This window comes from Ceratotherium simum, chromosome 14 (genome assembly GCF_057802395.1).
Source record: "Ceratotherium simum simum isolate JZ-2026a chromosome 14, ASM5780239v1, whole genome shotgun sequence".
Lineage (NCBI taxonomy): Eukaryota > Metazoa > Chordata > Mammalia > Perissodactyla > Rhinocerotidae > Ceratotherium > Ceratotherium simum.
The window spans coordinates 25,771,239-25,792,065 of record NC_141913.1 but is presented as its reverse complement, the minus strand read 5'-3'; the positions used below and the strand labels follow the sequence as shown (position 1 = coordinate 25,792,065).

The 20,827-nt window shown below is 38.2% G+C and overlaps 1 protein-coding gene across 4 annotated transcripts; it reads right to left on the bottom strand.

The window, feature by feature from the left end:
• Nucleotides 1-7,912: 7,912 nt before the first annotated feature.
• On the bottom strand, nt 7,913-20,511 carry LOC101397735 (uncharacterized). 4 transcript variants are annotated; one of them, XM_004422456.3, is made up of 3 exons: nt 20,105-20,511; nt 19,530-19,760; nt 7,913-10,887 (listed from the first exon to the last, which is right to left on the bottom strand). In XM_004422456.3, exons 2-3 carry the CDS (start codon nt 19,627-19,629, stop codon nt 8,876-8,878), a joined length of 2,112 nt encoding a protein of 703 aa, XP_004422513.1. In that variant the 5' UTR covers nt 19,630-19,760; nt 20,105-20,511; the 3' UTR covers nt 7,913-8,875. The 4 variants fall into 4 exon arrangements, 3 of the variants coding, with proteins under 3 accessions (XP_004422513.1, XP_087295258.1, XP_087295259.1); XM_087439132.1 differs by having other exon boundaries at nt 19,530-19,695; XM_087439133.1 differs by having other exon boundaries at nt 19,530-19,695; nt 20,427-20,504.
• Nucleotides 20,512-20,827: the final 316 nt, after the last annotated feature.

Here is a 20,827-nt window from a genome sequence, read left to right as displayed (position 1 = left end):
CTGTAGGATCTGTGCTGATGGCCACTTTTGCATTCCTTACATTGACAAATTCTCTCTTTTATTTCTTGATCAGTTTTCTGGAGGATTATCAATATTATTCTTTTAAAAAATGAACTTTTGGCTTTCTTTTTTTTTAATGCTTGTTTTCTTTTTCATTAATTCATGTTCTACTGTTTCCTTCTACATTTTTTTTTTTTTTAAGAAACTTTATTTTCTATTTTCTATTTAAGAGACTGTGGAAGAGCAGCTTCAGACTACTCAGTGGTAGTTCCTACGCCCTTCAGTGGGAGCTGCGGACCAGTCTTCAGTGGCAGGCTGAGTACTCCAATCTTCAGTAGGAAACTGCTGAATGGGCACAGAGAGCACCTGCATGACTTCAGACCAGTCTGTGACCTCAGGTTGAGGAGCAGTAAATTCAGGAGCTGGAGCAGTCCTTTCACTCTGAAATTCCTCCTTGGTCACAGCCTTTCTAGCAATGGGCTGCTCTTCCTCTTCAGTCTCTTCGGATCTCAGTAGAAATAAAGACCAAGCATGACCTCCCACGGGTATTCACAGGAGATGGTGCCACATATGCGCAGAACATCCTGGGCCAGAATCTACTACATCAGAACCACTGAATGAGCTCTCTTGTTGCACAGGGTGGCAATGTCTACATAGTGCAGAGGAGAGTCTGTGTTACACAGAGCAATAGTAGGCAGGTTAACGTAAGATGCCTCTGTAAGAGGCTGGTGGTTAGCCGTAAGATCAGTAACCACCGGAAGTCTCAGCTCCCGGAAGACTGCCTGGATCTGGTTAGTGAAGTTTCCAGGAGTGAAGCGGGCAGCAATGAGTGGCTCTAGTGGCAGCAGCAAACTTCACCACAGCTTGCTGGTCAGTATTGCTGGAGAATATGACACTGACATCAGCCAGGTATGCCAACAATGGCCTGAGCTGCCAGCAGAAGCTTCTCCCAAGTTCTCTTTCAGATTTATGATATAGATGCCATCACTTTTCCTTTTATAGATGTACTCTTTCATTTTGAAGTCAAGGTTGGTGCCACCTAAGTGGGTTCCTGTTGCAAGGAATTTGAGGACACCCTCCTCCTTCATTTGTGAGACATCAAGGGCTCTGGACATTGTGCAAGTTTCCCTTTAAGTTACAACGGGAACCCAGAACAATGTGGTATGGACCCCTCCATGGGTAGCATGAAAAAGCTCTACTTTCTTGAGATTTACTTGCTTTTCTTTTCTAACTTCTTGCAATGGATACTTAGATTACTGAATTTTAGCCTCTTATTTTCTAATACATGCATCGAATGCTATAAATTTCTCTCTCTTTTTTTTTATTTATTTTTCCCCCAAAGCCCCAGTAGATAGTTGTATGTCATAGCTGCACATCCTTCTAGTTGCTGTATGTGGGACGCAGCCCCAGCATGGCTGGAGAAGCAGTGTGTTGGTGCGCACCCAGGATCCGAACCCTGGCCGCCAGTAGTGGAGCCCGCGCACCCAACCGCTAAGCCACAGGGCCAGCCCTATAAATTTCTCTTTAATCAGGGCTTTAGCTGTATTCCACAATTTTCACTATTATCCAGATTAAAATATATTCTAATTTCCTTTGTGCTTGCTTCTGTTAACCATGGGTGATTTAAATTGTCTTTGTTAATTTCCAAACCCTTGGGAATTTTTTTTAGTGTGTGTGCTATTGATTTCTAGCTAATTTCATCATTGTCTAAAATCATATGATAAATCTGTGCTGTCCACTATGGTAACCACTAAAAAGTTGTGGCTATTTAAGTTAATTCAATTAAATAAAATGTAGTTCATCAGTCACACTAGCCACATTTTAAGTGCTCAATAGACACATTTAGCTAGTGACTCCTGTGTTGACTACAGTGACTACGGTATTGAACAATACAGACAGAACACAGAAAGTTCTACTGTGAAAGTTCTATTGTGACAGCACTATTCTAAATGATTTCAATTGGATGAAATTTGTTGAGGCTTGCTTTACGAACGAGTGCATGGTCAATTTTCGTAAATGTTCTCTGTACACTTAAAAAGAATAAGTTTTCTGCCATTGTTGGTTGCACTGTTATCTATATGTCAATTAGGTCATTTTGTTAATCCTATTTTAGTCCACATATACTATATTCTTAGACATTTTTTCTGCTTCTCTTTTACTGACAGAGTTGTGTAGAAGTTTCCCACTAAGATTGTATATTTATCTCTTTTTTATTTTAGTTTGGTCAATTTTTGCTTTATATACTTTGAAGCAAAATTATTAGATGTATACACTTTTAGAATATTTATATTTTCTTGGCAAATTGATTCCTTTATCAATAGAAATGTCCCATTTTATCTCTAGCAAGACTTTTGCTTTAAAGTCTACTTTTTGTCTGATATTGGTACAACTGTTAACAGGTTTCTTTTGATTGGTATTTGAATGGAGTATCTTTTTTTAATTTTAAATTTCCTGGGTCTTTGTAGTTATAGTGTGTTTTGAGTAAGTACCATATGATTAATTTTTTTATATTTTTTATTTTTTGTGAGGAAGATTAGCCCTGAGCTAACATCTGTTGCCAATCCTCCTTTTTGCTGAGGAAGATTGGCCCTGAGCTAACATCTGTGTTCATCTTCCTCTATTTCATGTCGGACGCCTGCCACAGCATAGCCTGATAAGTGGTGCGTAGGTCCACGCCCAGGATCCAAATCTGCAAATCCCAGGCCGTCAAAGCTGAGCGTGCGAATCCAACCACTACACCACCGGGCTGGCCCCCCATATGACTAATTTTTAAAAATTCTAGTCAAGAATCTTTGTCTTGTATTACATATAATATAATTATTGATGTATTTGAGTTTACATTTACCATATTCCTATTTGTTGTCTTTGTCTTGCCTGTTCTATGTTCTTTTTCTCTTTTAGATTAATCAATAATTTTTATTACTTCATTTTACTTTCTGTTAACTTACTAGTTATACTCTTTTACTCTAGAGATTACAACATGTATCCCTGGTTTATTAGAATCTGATATAAATTAGTACTTCTACAACTTCCCTGAGAATGTACTTAGGTGCTGATTTTAGGCATTATTATCTTGTCTCCCAGACAATATTCATTTAGATTTACTTTTAGATTTATACTTCCTATGGCTCTTCATTTCTTCTTAAACTTGTTTTTCAGCCCAGAATCATTTTCCGTATGCCTTAAGAACTCCTTTTAGTATTTAATTTAGTTTGAGTCTGTGAACAATGAATTCTCTCGTTTTGGTTTGTCAGGAAAATGTCTTTACATTGCCTTTACTTTTGAAAGCTATACCTCCAAGATATTATATTATCTTCTGGCTTTATGTTGAGAAGTTAAATCTCAGTCTTACTTGTTGCTTCCTTGCATATGATGGGTTTTTTTTTTCTGTTTTTAAGATTTTCTCTTTTTCTTTGATTATGTTAGATACTACGATGTCCCTAGGTGTAGTTTTCTTTATATTTATTCTGCATGGTGTTTGTAATGCTCCTTTAATATATGACTTGATATTATTAATGAGTGTTGGAAAATTCTTGACCACTCTTTCTTTAAATATAGCCTGTGTCTCATAATCTCTTATCTCATTTTGAGACTCGAATTATGTGTATGTTAGATCTTTTTACCTATCATATATGATTCCTATGCTGTCTTCTGCATTTTCTATAATTTTTTTCCTCCATGCTTCAGCCTTGGTATTTTTTACTTATGTATCTTTCAGTTTACCAATCCCCATTTCAGTGTATCCAATCTGCTGGTAATGCTATCTGTTGAGTTCTCAATTACAACTATAGTTTTCAGTTGTAGAATTTCCATTTGAATAGTTTTCATAGATTCTAGGTTTCTGGTAAAATCTATTCATATTTGTCATCTATTTTGTTAAGCATATTAATCAGTTATTTTAAAGTCCATGTCTGATAACTCTGATATCTGCATCACCTGTGATTATATTTCTAAACATATGTGCTTGCTCTTGGTTGTGGTACTTTCTTTGCATATTAACTTTTTTAATTGAGATATAACTCACATGCCATAAAATTCACCATTTTAAAGGGTCTAATCCAGTGGTTTTTAATATACTCACAAAGTTGTGCAGCCATCACCATTATCTAGTAACAGAACATTCCCAGCACCCCAAAAAGATACTCCATACCCATTAGCACTCAAACAGCCAAACTGTTTTTCAAGTGGCTGCACCATTTTACATTCCCGCCAGCAATGTGTGAAGGCTCCGGTTTCTCCACATCCTGGTCAACACTTGTTACTGTCAGACTTTTTGATTATAGCTATCATAATGGGTGTGAAGTGGTATGTCACTTTTTTGGTATTGATTTGCATTTCCCTAATGATTAATGATATTGCAGATCTTTTCATGTGCTTATTGGCTATTTCTATATCGTTTTTGGAGAAACGTCTATTCAAATCTTTTGCCCGTTTTTAAGTAGGATTATATTATTTGTCATTATATTGTTGAGTTGTAAGAGTTCTTTATATATTTTTAATACTGACTGTTATCAGACAAGTGATTTGCAAATATTTTATGCCACTCTTTGGGTTGTCTTTTTACTTTCTTCATAGTGCCTTTGAAGCACATAAGTTTTAAATTTTGATAAAGTCTAATTCATCTCTTTTTTCTTTGGTTGCTGGTGCTTTTGCTGTCCTATCCCTAATCCAAGGTCACAAAGATTTACACCTATATTTTCTTCTAAGAGCTTTATAGTTATATTTCTTACATTTAGGTCTTTGATTCATTTTAAGTTAATTTTTTAACACAGTGTGAGGTAGAGGTCCAACTTCATTCTTTTCTGTATTCAGTTGTCCCAGCACCATTTGTTGAAAAGACTATTATTTCCCCCATTGATTTGTCTTGGCATTCTTGTTGAAAATCAATTGACCAAAAGTGTAATTTGAAATTGGGAAGTATGAGCTCTCCAATTTTATTCTTTTTTCCAAAATTGTTTTGGCTATTCTGGTCCCTTACATTTCCATATGAATTTTAGGATTATCTTGTCAATTTCTGAAAAAAATGTCAGCTGGGATTTTATTGGAATTGCATTGAATCTGTTGGTCAATTTGGGGAGTTGCAATCTTAACAATATTATATCTTCCAATCCATAAATACGTGATGTCTTTCTATTAATTTATGTCCAGTTTCTTTCAACTATATTTTATAGTTTTGAGAATATAGGTTTTGAACTTTTTTGTTAAATTTATTCCTATTTTTTTCTTTTTGATGCTACAGCAAAAGGAATTGTTTTCTTAATTTCATTTTCAGATAGTTCATTGCTATGAGTAGAAATACAATTGATTTTTGTATATTGATCTACATATACTACTTGGAATTCTTCCATAAGGAAGATTTGTCTCTTCTCCCATATTTATTTATATCACTATGGACTCACGTATATTTATTTGGCATTCAGAGCTCTTTCAGGTTGGCTCCTATTTTCCTTTGATATGCCCCCATTATTTTGTTTTTTGAGCTCTTGCTTATTTCTTGGTACTACAAGATGCTCCAGGCTCCTCTTGTATTTTCCTTGCCCTAGTTCCAGAATCAGCCATTTCTCAAAGGAGCCCTGGTTCCTTTTATTTGTAGAGTGGTATTTACAAACCACGATCTGGGTATGCTCATTGATACTGAAGTGTCATTGCCTCGGGGTCCTCTCAGAAAACAGAGCTAGGTAATATATGTACGTATACTAACCCACGTATACACATGTTCTATAATTGTTTCTGTATCTATCCTTCTGTGTGAGTGTGTGGGTGTATGAGTTCATGTTGATGTCTATGACTCTAATGATTTTAGTAATTTTTTTTTTTTTTTTTTTTTGGTGAGGAAGACTGGCCCTGAGCTAACATCTGTGCCCATCTTCCTCTATTTTGTATGTGGGATGCCGCCACAGCATGGCTTGATGAGCGGTGCATTGGTCTGTGCCCGGGATCCAAACCTGTAGACCCTAGGCTGCTGAAGTGGAGTGCGCAAACTTAACCACTATGTCACCAGGCCGGCCCCTGATTCTAGGAATTTTTGATTGAATATTGGATATTGTGCATGAAAAGTTATTCTCTGCATAGGTTGTCATCCTCCAGAGAGGATTCACCCTACCTTCTCTTCTAACTGGCAGGTAGATTAGGAGGAGATAATTTAATTCACTAAAAGGCTGACCTGACTTGAGACTGTGTTCCAGACTTTTTTTAGACTTGGTCCACAAAAGTTTCATTCTCACTCCTAGGGTATAGCCTTTTAATGTTTACACTGAGATTGTGGGGTGTTTATAAGAGCACCTCATACTTGGCATGTTCTGTACTCTAATTTTTATTCCTTATTACAATGAATCTGCTGAGAGTTCCACTTAACCTTCCAGTGTCCTTTGGCTAGATTTCTTGGCCTTTTGCCTTGCCAGTTTAAGAATCAGTAATTGTCTGGGGAAATCAACTGGCATAAAATGTCAGGCCAAATATTCTGCATTTCCCTTCCTGTTTTACTCTGTACACTATATTATTGTTTGAATTTTACAATAAGTAGTGTTACTTTTGTAACTCATTTCTAAGACCTAGTGAGCAAATGCACTTAGAAAACTGAAGGAGAGTGAGGAGTGTAGGATGGCAAGGTGTTTGGTAGTGCAATTCACCAGGATAGGGAATTCAGAAGGAAGATATCATGCGTGTGTGTGTTAAGTTCATGAATTTGAACCTGTAGGACACTAGATTAAAATGTGTAGTAAGCAGTTAGTTCTTAAAATTTATTCTTAGGAGAGATGGCTAAACTTCAGATGTAAATTTCTTCATCCTATTTTTCTCCCTCACTTTTTATATTCCCTAAAGAATAGTCAATAACTGATTGTATACTTTTCTCCCTATTCACTTCTCAACCTATCATCATGTTAATGCCTTTTAGCTCCTCTACTTCTGGACCTCATGATTTTATTTGCAGATTTCCAAAATAGTTTTCCTGTCTGCTGTCTCTTTCCCCCTTTTAATCTTAGAAGAGTCTAAGATTAAGCAGGAAGCTTCCTTAAAGCAGGAAGATGATCATACCATTCCCTGGTTCAAAGACCCTAATAGTTTTCCATTACCTTGAGAACAAAACGCAGAAATGCGAAATCTACTCCAATCACACCTAGTACTTTTCTGTTTTACAGATGATACTAAACCCCAGAAAGCTGAAGTGACTGCTTGTTTAACATCACACTCCTTAACAGTTTTTTCTACTTAATTTTTATTTCCACCTTGTTCTTGCTCTTTTAAGTACATGTTTCAGTCATTATTTTCATAACACTTGAGCTTTAGGGCAGGAACCCTTTTTTATTTTTTCTTCAGCAGCACTCAGTACAGTGCCCGACACTGAATATTTATTGAATAAATTATAACTAAGCACCATACTCCACATCATTTCTTATACTTCCTTGCTTCTGTGCCTTTGTTGACTGTTCCCTCCCTGCCTTTATGCCTCTACTCTTATCCTTCAAAACTCAAACCTTAAGAGCTCCACAAAGCTTTCCCTTTCCTTTCCAATCAGAATTGAACCCTACCTCCTCTGAGCTCTTATAAGCATCTGGTCTACCTTTACGATCACATTGAGCCAAGTGTTTTCAGTCTTTATCATTATAGAATACACATTTTGTTGGAACTGTATATTCTGTGTGTACACTAGAAAACCTTTAAAAAATGCCTTAAACATAGTAATTTAACAGTGTTTGTTAAATTGAAATATTAATTGGATAATTATGAGGGATAGTCAAAGTAAATGATAGTAGCATAATTTTAGCAAATGGTTAATACCAGACAGACAATTTGAATTTTTTCTTTTTTTTAAAAAATTGTTTCTATTTTTCAGTTGAAAACTTTGCATATATGTAGCCTATTATCAATATGTATGTCAGAAATCAACAAACAAAACAAAGTCTGATGAAAGTTGCCACTTGAAAAAAAGACCAATAGGTCTTTTTATTTTTAGACAGAAAATGCTATACAAATTAGTCATGTAGATATTACTTTAGCTACCATTTTTGTTCAATCTATAGATGACAAGATAAACAGAGTAGAGAAATCTTCACATTTTGACATATGCAATTTTTTTTTTTTGAAAATCCTGTTTCACATATTTAGAAGCTGTGATTAAATGGTAGAATTGATGAAATGATTTCAAACCACTCAAGTTTATGTGCTGCATTTTTGAGAGGAAAATAAATTCATATTTGCTGTGAACATCACAGGAAATTGAAAACTCATGCTCACTAGGAAAACTAAAACTAGGCCAAAAAAAAAAATTCTGAGAAAATGGGGCACTGGAGTTATACAGTGAGTTAAGTTTGATACTGGAATAGCATAGCATGTTCACATACAAGGAATTTAATGATAGATAACTAGCATTAGCATAAGATAGGACTCTCCAGCTGTCAGGAGATAAGTGTGATAGCAGAGTGAATGCCAATTAAGATATGAAAGGGATTTAAATTTTCCCCACATTCCCTAAAATAACTTCTGTGATATGCAATAGGTAATTTGGGCTCACTACAGGCTTGAGATTATAACACTAATGCATTTCCTGCTGAGTTCTGATTGCACACCCCACCACACTGATTTTTACAATATCTGATAAGGTTCTGCATCAATAATGTTATACGTTTCTTACAGCAATAAAACTTTCCTCTTGTGGATTGTTTTAATAAAAGACTAGAGCTTTTCTTACATTATAGCAGATAGGGATTTCTTTCCATTGTTGCTGACATTCATTAAAATTTTTATTCACATTGAAGGTTTTCTCACAAGATTCCTCCTCAGAATTTTTCCTAAGTTTAGTAATGTCTGAGCTCTGAGTTAAACTTTCATTATAAAAAATGAATTAATGTTTTCTCTCCAGTGTTGGTTTTTGTTTTTAATGTAGCACAAGAGTTGAGCATTGATTAAAACCTTTTTCATAATCATCAATAGCATTCATAAGATTTTTTTCTGGTATAGTATCTCTGGTACTGAATAAAGTTGGTGTACACACTAAAGGTTTTCCCACATTCATCTCGTTTAGACTGTCTTCCTCAGAATGGCCTTTCTTATGATTAATAAGATCAGAGAGTTGGCTAAAACTTCTGCTGCACCGAACACACCTGTGTGGTTCCTCCCGAGTGTGGATTCTCTGGTGTTCAATAATATCAGTGCATGTGCTGCAGGCTTTCCCACATGCATCACATCTATATGGATTTTCACCAGTGTGGATTCTTCCATGGTTAATGAGATCAGAGCGCCGACTAAAGCTTTTGCCACATTGATCACATGGATATGGTTTCTCCCCTGTGTGGATCCTCTGATGTAGGATAAGAGCTGAGCACTGACCGAAAGCCTTCCCACACTCATTACATTTATATGGTTTTTCTCCAGTATGGATTCTCTGGTGTTTGATAAGGTCTGAATTCTGACTGAAACTTTTGCTGCACTGTGTGCATGCATATGGTTTTTCTCCAGTGTGAATACTCTGATGAAGAATAAGGTCAGAACTCTGACTGAAGGCTTTCTCACAACTGTCACAATGATAGGGCTTTTCCCCAGAGTGTACTCTCTGATGTTTAGTGAGGTCTGAGCTTTGACTAAAACTTTTATTGCACTTATTACATACATATGGTTTCTCTCCAGTGTGTACTCTTTGGTGTTTAACAAGATCTGAACGACGACTAAAACTTTTAGTACAATCACTACACGGATAGGGTTTCTCTCCAGTGTGGATTCTCTGATGTAGGATAAGGTTTGAGCTCTGACTAAAGGTTTTCCCACACTCATCACATTCATATGGTTTCTCACCTGTATGAATTCTATGATGTTTAACAAGATCTGATCTTCGACTAAACATTTTACTGCACTGGCTACACGGGTAAGGCTTCTCTCCAGTGTGAATTCGTTGATGATTAATAAGATCTGAAAGTCTACTGAAAGTTTTGCTACACTGATTACATGGATAGGGTTTCTCTCCAGTGTGAATTCTCTGATGCAGAATAAGGACTGAGCTCTGATTAAAAGCTTTCCCACATTCATTACATTTATAGGGTTTCTCTCCAGTGTGGATCCTTCGATGTTTAATAAGGTCTGAGTTCTGACTGAAACTTTTGCTACACTGATTACATGGATATGGTTTCTCCCCAGTGTGGATTCTCTGATGTAGAATAAGATCTGAGCTCTGACTGAAGGCTTTCCCACACACATCACATTTATATGGTTTCTCACCAGTGTGGATTCTTTGATGTTTTATAACATCAGAACTCTGACTAAAATGTTTGTTACACTGGCTACATGTATAAGGCTTCTCTCCAGTATGGATTCTCTGATGTTTAACCAGGTCTGAGCGCTGGCTAAAACTTTTACTACAATGATTGCACTGATAGGGTTTTTCTCCCGTATGGATTCTCTGATGTATAATAAGATCCGAGCTCTGACTGAAGGCTTTCCCACATTCATCACATTTATAAGGCTTTTCGCCAGTGTGGACTCTTTGATGTTTAATAAGGTCTGAGCTACGACTGAAACTTTTAATACACCAATTACAAGGATAGGGTTTCTCCCCAGTATGAATTCTCTGATGCAAAACCAGGGCAGAGCTCACACTAAAGGCCTTTCCACATTCATCACATTCATAGGGTTTCTCCCAATGGGTTCTTCGATGCCTAATAAGGCCTGTACTCCAAGAAAAGCTTTGCCCACATTCATCACAGTTATACTGTCTTCTTTTAAGGAGGTTGTGATCCTTTCCATTTAATTTATCCCCACAGTCACAGAATTCTCTGCATTCAGAATCCTGGCCAACACTGTCTCTGAGACTGCCAGACTCTTCAGTCAATGGTTCAATTTCTGCGGTAATTTCCTCCTCTGAAGCCAGTTCTCCAATCTTGGCCTTAGTCTCACCATCTGGAACAATAAACAAAATCCAAATGGAATGTGTTCTTCATACTGCAAGAAAGTTTCAGGTGAAACAGATCAGTATTTACCTATAAAATGTCATCACACTATGGGAGTGCCCAGAAACATTGAAAATTATCCTCTGAGAAGGAAATTAGGAAGAATTAACAAGTAATGGATCACAATAACCATTTAGTGAAGTGGCTTACCAGATATGTTCTGTATATGTTTGTCACAGGAGATCTGGGAATATTGAAACCTAATCCCAGTGATTAGGAAAGTCTGACTAAATTAGAGCCAATACATAAACAATTTATTAACAGATGTAACGTAAGCAGTGTGAAAGAGTAGTTGGTTGGGAAGGGAGAAGGAGGCAGTGTGGCTAGGCTGTCACTGGGAGGGTATACCAACCATGCTGGTCTAGAGGCTGCCAATAGGATAAAGAAGAAAGCATCATGCCCAGGAATGGTCAGGACTGAATCCTGAATTTTCAAAAACAGGTCTATATAATCCCCTACCTTTTTTGTCCTGATCATTACCAAGGAAGTGGCCAAGAAAACATGCTACCTTTTGGGGAACAGCCATATTCAGTGACTAAACTTCCTTACTAAGGTGTGTGAATCAGGAAAAGGTTAGGGAGATGGGATCAGAAATCTTTTTTGAGTTGATTTTTTTTTTTTTTTTAGATTTTATTTATTTATTTATTTTCCCCCCAAAGCCCCAGTAGATAGTTGTATGTCGTAGTTGCACATCCTTCTAGTTGCTGTATGTGGGACACGGCGTCAGCATGGCTAGAGAAGCGGTGCATCGGTGCTCGCCCGGGATCCGAACCCGGGCCGCCAGCAGCGGAGCGCGAGCACTTAACCGCTAAGCCATGGGGCCGGCCCTTGAGTTGATTTTTGAGAAGGCCATTCCTATGCTCAACAATACCACATGCCTGTGATGGTAGGGAGCATGGGAGCTCCACTGAAATTCCTGACTATCAGCCCATAGTTAAGTGGTATTTCTATAAAAGGCACACCACTGTCAGACTGCAAATAGTCTAGAGAGCTGAAAACATAACACAGATTAATTTCAAAGGCAAAGTCCAAAATCCCAAGCCTCCAAGTGAAGGCTTCTTCCCTTTGCCAGAGGCAAAGGACATTGGAAGAAGTAAAGTATCTGGGTAAATCTAAATGTGTACTGACTGATTTAAGCAATATGAGTGTCTTATTGAGTTTACAATATATATATAGTATTAAAATACATAGCAAAAATAGCACAAATTGAGGGAGGTAAATAGAACTAAAATATTACAATGTCTTTGTATTGCCCTAGAAATAGTAAATTAAGATAAACTGTAATAAATCAAATGTGTATGTTGTTATTTCTAAGGCAGCCCTTTTCAACTAAGGTTCCATAAGAGAATACAACAGAAAATTATTTGAATGGCTATTTTCTTCATTTTCCCAAAGATGGTACATAGCTAGTACCACAAAAGACATATAGGAGAGACATTAATACCTTACTTACAATGGATGCCTTAGAGCACTGGGGCTTAATTTTCTCAGAGAATCACATCTGAGAAAGGCTGCTATGAGGTAACCATTAAATAACAATAAAAAGATGTATAAACAATAAACTAATAGAGAAAAAAAGGAAAAACAAAAACCCTGAAAATGTAAAATTAGACATAACAAGAGAAAAAAAGACAAAAACCCCACAAAAATTGGATAAATAAAAACAAAAAAGATGGTATATTGAAATCCAAACATCAACTATGTTATATGTAAATTAACTACTCCAATAAAAAGCAAAGAAAAACCAACAGCCAACATCATAATGGTTAAATTGAATACTTTTCTCCTAGGAAAAAGGACGCGAGACAAGGAGGCCCTCATTTACACTTCTATTCAACATTGTACAACTTTTATTCAATATTCCTAGCCAATGCAACAAGACATGAAAAATAATTGAGACCTACAAATAAAACAGAAAAAAGTCAAACTGTCTTTACTTACAAACTATACAATCATGTATACAGAAAATCCTAAAGTGTCTCAAAAACGTTATTAGAACTTGTAAAAGAGTTTATTAGAACAATATACAAAAACCAATTGTGTACTAGCAATGAACAATTAGAACCTAAAATTAAAAACATTTTTTTTCAATTGCACCAAAAAATGAAATACTTAGAAACAAATTCAACAAAATATGTTTAATATCTGTATAATGAAAACTACAAAACATTGCTGAGAGAAATTAAAGAAGACCTAATAAACAGAAATACATGCCATCATTTATGGATAGGAAGATTTAATATTGTTAAGACAGTGGAATTCTCCTCAAACTGATCTACAGATTAATGCAACCCCAATCAAATTCTCAGTAAGCCTTTTTTTGTAGAAATTGACAAACTGATTCTAAACTTTATGTAGAAAGGCACAGAAAAGTGTAAACAATTTTGAAAAAGAAGAACAAAATTGGAGAAGTTACACTACCTGATTTCAACCTTTACTATAAAGCTACAGTAATCATCACAGTGTGGTATTGGGATAGGGACACACATATCCATTAATGGAACAGAACAGAGCATCCACAAATAGATCAAAACACAAGTAGAACTGATTTTCAACAAAGTTGCCAATGGTGAAAGACAGTCTCTTTTCAACAAAAAGTGTTAAAACTGGATATCATACTGACAAAAATTAACCCTGACTCTTTCCTTATGCTGTACATAAAAATTAACTAGAAATTTAATAGAAACCTAACCATAAAAGCTAAAACTATAAAACTTCTAGAAGAAAGCAAAGCATAGATGACCAAAATTAATGCACAGAACTGTAAGAAAATAAATTTGTGTTGTTTAAGCCACCCAGGCTGTGAAATTTTGTTATGGCAGCCCTAGCAAACAAATACAACATGTTTTTGAAACTTACACATTTATGAAATTATACCACATGTATTCAGTGACTTGCTTCTTTTATTCAACATTATGTTTGGAAGATTCATCCATCATGTGTGTAGCTGCAGTCCATTCATGTTCACTACTGCAGTGTGACGTATACCACAATCTATTTATCTATTCTTCTGCACTGGACAATAACATTTTGCTATTTCAAACAATGCTGATATGAATATGCTAGAACATCTATCTTGGTGCACATATCCAAGTGTTTCTCTAGGTTATATAAACTTAGGATCAGAACTGTTGGATCTTCAACTACTTATTTCCAAAGTGGTTAAACCAATTCATACTTCCGTCAGGAGTGTATAAGAGTTCACTGCTGTATATTTTAACCTACATTAAGTCTATTCTCTTTTTCAGCCATTGCAATTAGGTTTTTGTCTCCATAACTCCATCAAAACTGCACTTATTAAAGTCCCTAATTAGCTCTATCTTGACAAATCCACTGGTCAATTCTCAATCTTATTCTTGATTTATTTGCCATAGTTTATTATTCTCTTCTTAAAACATTTGCTTTCTTCTTGCTAACTTACCTTTCTCCTACTCTCCATACAACAGTCAGAGTGATCTTTACATGTTATTATCCTGTGTAAAGAGCATCAATGATTTCCCATTACACTGGGAATAAATTCCAAGTACTCACTATGGCTTAGAAGGTTCCATATGATCTGATCCCTTTTTTTCCTTTTGCCCTCATTTCATTCCACCACCAGCTCTATTACCTGTCTACCCCAGGCTCACTCTGTTCCTGCTACATCTATGGGCCTCTGGCATTTGCTATTCCCTCCACCTGGAACACTCTTCTCTCAGATAGTCATATGGCTTGTTCTCTCACTTCATTTATATCTCTAACCAATTGTTACCGCCTCAGAGAGGCACAATGCTTGGTGGGCCCTGCATTTTTGAGGCAACAGATACCAAAGTTGAATGTGCTGAAGTGACCAATTTGAATAACTTGTAAGGTTGTTACTTCTCAGTGAGGCTCAGACTAAAAGAAGGCTCTGTAGTTGGTCCAGGCTGCAGTGCAAACTGTCCTGTCACATGACCTTATTAACCAGCATAACCAATGGTAATGGAAGTGCGTGCGGCAGTCAGAGATACTGTATGTAGCCTCTTTCATGCCTCTATAAGAGAACCACAGTGGAGTAAGGCCATACTCTCTTTCGCCAACAACAATTTTCTGTGTGAAAAGCAGATCCTGGCTTGCTCTTGGACACTAATAGAGACTTAATGCTCCATCCCAGAGCACCAAATGACTATTATAAACTGACCATTGGTACTAGTTGTTATTTGATCCATAAAATCATAAAATTGGACATACAAACCAGCATTCCATTATAAAAGCAAGTCTGGAAGACAAGTAAATTCCATGTGCTAGTGACTCGGATTTCCATAGTACCTGTTCCTACTGCCCACTACCTTTCCCCTCAACCTACACTCATGGCCTCATGGGAATTCCCTATTACCAGTTAATAGAGGAGGAAAAAGTACAGAACTGGTTTACAATGGGCCTGCCCTGTGTGTGGGCACTAGCCAGAAGTGAACAGCTTTCACTTACACCCCTACTCAGGAGTGGCCTCAAATACTCTGGTAAAGGCAAATCCTCTCAGTGGGCAGAATTTCAGGTATGGTTGTCCACTTTTCATGAAAGCAACACAGCCTAAGATACATGTCTATATTGATTCATGGGTAGTGACTTATGGGTTATCTGATTAGTTAAGTACCTGGAAAGAATAAGCTTGGAAGACTAGAAATAAGGATTCTGGAGGAAAAGTATGAGGATAGATCTCCTAGAATGGGCAAAGAATGAATATATTTGTGTCTCATGTGAATCCTCACCAAAGGGCATCCACTGTGTAGAAGCCTCTCACTCAGATGGACATGATGATCCATATTATAAACGTCAATCAGCCTTTTTACCAAGGCTTGCCCAGTGGACTCATATACAAAGTGGTCATGGTAGCAGAGATGGAGACTATGCTTGGGCTCAACAATATGGACCTCCACTGATAAGTCTATAAATACTGCTGTGTGCCCAAGCACCCAACCACTAAGGCCAACACTGAGCCAATAAGGTACCATTCCCTGGAGAGGAACTAGCTAGCCCTTGGGGAGCAGATTCATTATACTCAACTCCTTCTATCATGGAAAGGACAGCAATTGTTTTCAAAGGACTAAATACACAGTCCAGATACAAATCTGCATTGACTTAAGAGAATGCTGTATTTATTACTATGGTATTCTGTATAATTTTGCCTTCAAAGGAATCATTTTACAGGGAAGGAAGTATAGCAGTGAGCTCACACATGTAATTCATGGGTCTTACCACATGTCCATCATCCAGAAGTAAGTGGATTGAGATAATGGATGAATGATATGCTGGAGGCTCAGTACCAGTGAGGCAAAAACACTCTGATAAGTTTGGAGTGCTACTGTACAGGATGCGATATATGCCTTAAACCAGAGGATAATAAACAGTGTTGTCTTCCCCATGGCCAGAATACACGAGTACAGGAGCTAAGGGTGGAGAAGTAGTAATAATGTCGCCTCTTACTATATACCTAATAATCTACTTATATTATTTTTGCTTCCTATCCCCATAACCTTGGGCTTGGTGGGTTTGGGGTTCTGGTGCTCAAAGGAGAAATACTTCTGCTATGAAACAAAGTCATGATTTTATTTGAAGCTGAGACTGCCTCCTGGCCATTTTGGGCTCCTCATGCTGCTGAACCAACAGGCAGGGAAGGGGTCACGCTACTGGCCAGGGTAACTGATACCAATTACCAATGAGGAATTGGTTGCTGCTACATAATAGGGGCAAGAAAGAATATGTCTGGAACTCAGAGGATTCAGTGGGTGTGCCTCTTCATTCTCTTATGTCTAATTGGCCCAGTCAATGGTACAATGAAGTACCTGAAAGAGACAGGATCACCAAAGGCTCAGCTCATCCAGGAAAGAAGGTTTATTTCACTTAAGTGGTAAAGAACTCTGTGCCACTGAGATTCTGGCACAGGGTAAAGGCAATATGGAATGGGTGATGGAAGAAGATAGTTATGATTACCAACTTAGACTTTGTAAACAGCAAAAACTGTAGCAGTTATTTTATGTTAATTATCTCTTTTTCCCATTTTCCTCACCACCTTATATGAAGACCACTGGTGGCAGAAAGTTTTAGGTTTCAGGTAGGAGTATGATTTAATTATATGTCAACCTGCAATGAAACAGTAGCTCAAGAGACTTTGTTTTTCTGCTGTTGGGAACACAACAATCCAAACAAAGGACAAAAGTGGATGTTACAGGTTACAACGGGCGGACTGTAACAGATATTCTCCTTTCACCCCTCTAGATCTACTGTTCACCCTGCTCTGTGCCCCAGGAGGCTGATATCAGTGTATGGACTGCATCACTTGGGGTTCCGGACCCTCTGGCTTGCAATTAGATTTGGCCAAAAGCGGGAGGAGAGTCCTAGAGTGACCAACTGTTCTGGTTTGCCCAAAACAGAGGGGCTTCTTGAAATGTGGGACTTTCAGTGTTAAATCCCAGGCAAACTGGGATGAGCTGCTCACCCCACATACTGGCTCCCTCCCTGCCAGAGGTAGGGAGTTGGAAGTAATTGTGTTTCTTTTAGCAAGGCCACAGCTCCTATTGGGTGGCTCTATCCTACAGCTACACTCTCCAGGATCTGGTAATCAACCTCATCCCTTGTAACTTAAGGCCTGAAGTAGTAACTGCTCCTCATTGTTGTCTGCCCCTAGGCTGTTCTCTACTCCTTGATTTCTGTAATCCTGCTCATCCTCTTCATGAAACTTTGAACTACTCCATTTGAATGACCAATCTGTTTCCTGCTAGAATCCTGACTGACACATCCTGTTTTATTTTCTCCATAACCATTATCACTATTTGATATTATACTGTATATTTATTTATTTCCTGTTTCCCCCACTGGAATGTAAGCTCCTTGAGGGCAAAGGCTTGTCTGTTCAGTTCACTGCTGTATCCCCAGCACTTAAGACAGTGCCTGGCAAAGAGTAAACCCTCAATAACTAATAATGATATTATGTAGTTAACAATAATTAATAAGCTATGGTCTTATTAACTAATAAACATTTACCAACAATAGGTATTTGCTGAATAGTTAATTAAATGATTTGAAGGATACATTAATGTCAGTAGAGACTATTTCTAGATGGTAGAGTTTTAGGTTATTTAAATTTTCTGTTATGTGCCTTTCTATATTTTATAAATGCACTTTAGTATAATTATATTACTCTATAATAAAAAATGTTATTTTATATACACTCTAAGAGACATAAACACATGCAATATGTATATCAACTTATGTAAAACTGCACAGAGGTGGCCCAATTCTGCAGTGATTCTCAGGAAAGACGAGAGCTAGATGCTTTAGAATAGATTCTTAAGGAAAAACAAATTCTAAATACAGGAGAGAGAAACTAAATAAAATAAAGATGCTCCAAAACTAAAAAGAGGCAGAAGATCCGGAGTAAAAGAAAGGGATAATATAAGTTGAATTTCATACACAAGACAGCAGCAATGGAAGGACCAAAATCAAAAAGCAGCAAAATACGATGTGGAAGTGAGACACTGCAGAACATCTCAACAAAATTCGGGATCAAAATTATCTTACAAAAAATGACGGTGGCTACCATTTATAAAGAATTTACTACCAGCCAGGTCTATGCTGACATCTTTATATATAGGATCTCATTTAGTGCTTGTGGTGTTTGTTATAGTAGTAATGGACCCCAATGAATCCTATCTCCCAATATCTACACCTTGTGTAGTTCTCTCTGACAATGACTCTGGAATGAGTCATGTGACTTGCTTTGGTCAATGAGATATTAACAAACATAGGTTATAAAAGTACTTACGCATCCCAGGGCTTGCCCTCTCTCTGATTTTGGAAACTAGCTGCCCTGTGAAAATGCCTGGGCTAGCCTGCTGGAGATATGTAATCCATAGCCAGCACCAACAGCCAGACATATATGATTGATACCAACTTAGACCCTGGCCCTAACTGAGCCACTACATGACTGCATGAGTGATCTCAGACAAGACCAGGAGAAAAAAACTGCCCAGCTGAACCCAGCCTAAGTCGATGGCCTACAGAACCATAAGAAAATAACATGGCCTGAAAATGTCTGACGTTTTAGGTCACTAAGTTTTGGGTCCTTTATTATGGAGTAATTGATAGACACAATCCTCAAAATAACCTCCAAAGTATGAATTATTAGATAGATAAAGTGAGGAAACAGAATCATAAAAAAAAAGTAAGTGACCTACTGAAGCTAGTAAATGAGAAAGCTAGTATTTGAATCCAGGTTGTCAGACTGCAAAACTTTTAACTACTCCCCTACAGTAGATGAGAAAGAGGATTTGAAAAGATTTTAAAGGGGGCCATACCAACACTGACAGATTGGTGATAAAGTGATTATAATGGGGAAAATGGATGACTTTGGGGACTTAAAGGACAGGAGGGAATTCTATGAGAACCTGATTGCCAGAATTCACAATAAAGTCTTGTGACTGTGCTTGGAGCACTAAAGAGATGGTACTGCCTAACAGACTGAGGGGTAGGCAACGAAGAATACCAATAGCACTTGAAGACACTAACTCAGCAAGGGTAACATCCATCCTCCCACCCCGCCAACCACTAAGACAGATATAATACACTGCTTCTCACCTGACAGAAGGTGGTGTTCTTGAGATTCATAATTGAACTGGATCTCCATAGGCTGCAACTGGACACCTGACACCTCAGGGAGCAACTGGAGAATCACCATTTCCTCAGTAAGCTTTTCTTGTCCAGGTAGGGGTGTGAGACCTGGCAGCAATCGGACACCACTGGGCTTGAAAGGGAATCATTGCAGAGACCGGAGATATAATTTCTGATATAAACCACCAGAAACATCCTCTAGATATAAAAGAAGTGAAGATGAAAACAAAATCTCATTTAATTTCCAAGTGCTTTTCTCTCAGAATTTATTAAGCTTCCTCCTTCACCATCCAGGGGTCAGGCATTACCCCTCTTGGACATATATTCTCCATTCCAAGTTAAAGATCTTCAAACATAATTGGGGGCTAATGCTACCAAAATAAGGGCATAACTGGAAAGATAAGGCAGGGGAGGGAATTTCAGAATTCTGTTCCAGCAGTTAACAGTAAGTTATTCGCTGCCCTTCCTATACCAAAAAGACACTACTGATCCATCATCATGATCTTTCTTTCTTTCTTTTTCTCCCTTCTTCCAACACTCACACATTCAGGTTGCTCTCTCTGCACAGCCGGCTGATTCGCGTGGATGCATCCACCTTCCCGATTCCACCAGCTCCAAAAGTTTCTGGTGTTCATTCAGCTGACCCCAAGGCCGAGCAACGGCTGACCGGGTACCAAACGCACACCAGGCCAAGAACTGACCAGCTCGCCGTGCCCAGGAGCCGCGCCCCGCGGCGACCCTGGCGGCCTTGACTCTGCACGGACTCAAGAAACCACACACGGTTCCCTGGCGGCGCTGCGAGGCCGCTTGGGAGGCGAGATCACTCGAGTTCCTCGGTCTTCCGTGAGCCGACATCACCCATACCTCGACGTGTTCTCCTGGTCGCTGTCAAGCCTCACGCTGGGCGAACTCGCCATCACCCCGTCCGCTCTAGGAATCTGGGAGGATTGCTCAGCTCTATGGCGCGTGGCCTCGCACGTGCGCACGCGCGGGGCGGCAGCGGCTGCAGGGCGACGGTAGAGCGGAGGGTTGCCCAGATTTAACCCCTGAACGTCCACGGAGCTGTCCCCAGCCCAGCGACAGATCCCTTGTTGCGCCACCTGCCGGTTCTTGACTTGAATGTCGGAAAACAACTTTCGGGAAAGCTTTCTGGGGCACGTTAGGTTTTTTGACTACACGATGAGTTCTTCCTTAGTCAGCTCTTTTTTCTACACCCGCCTGCCCTCCCATCTCTCAATCAGATTCGGTGGTGGGCTTCCATTCTA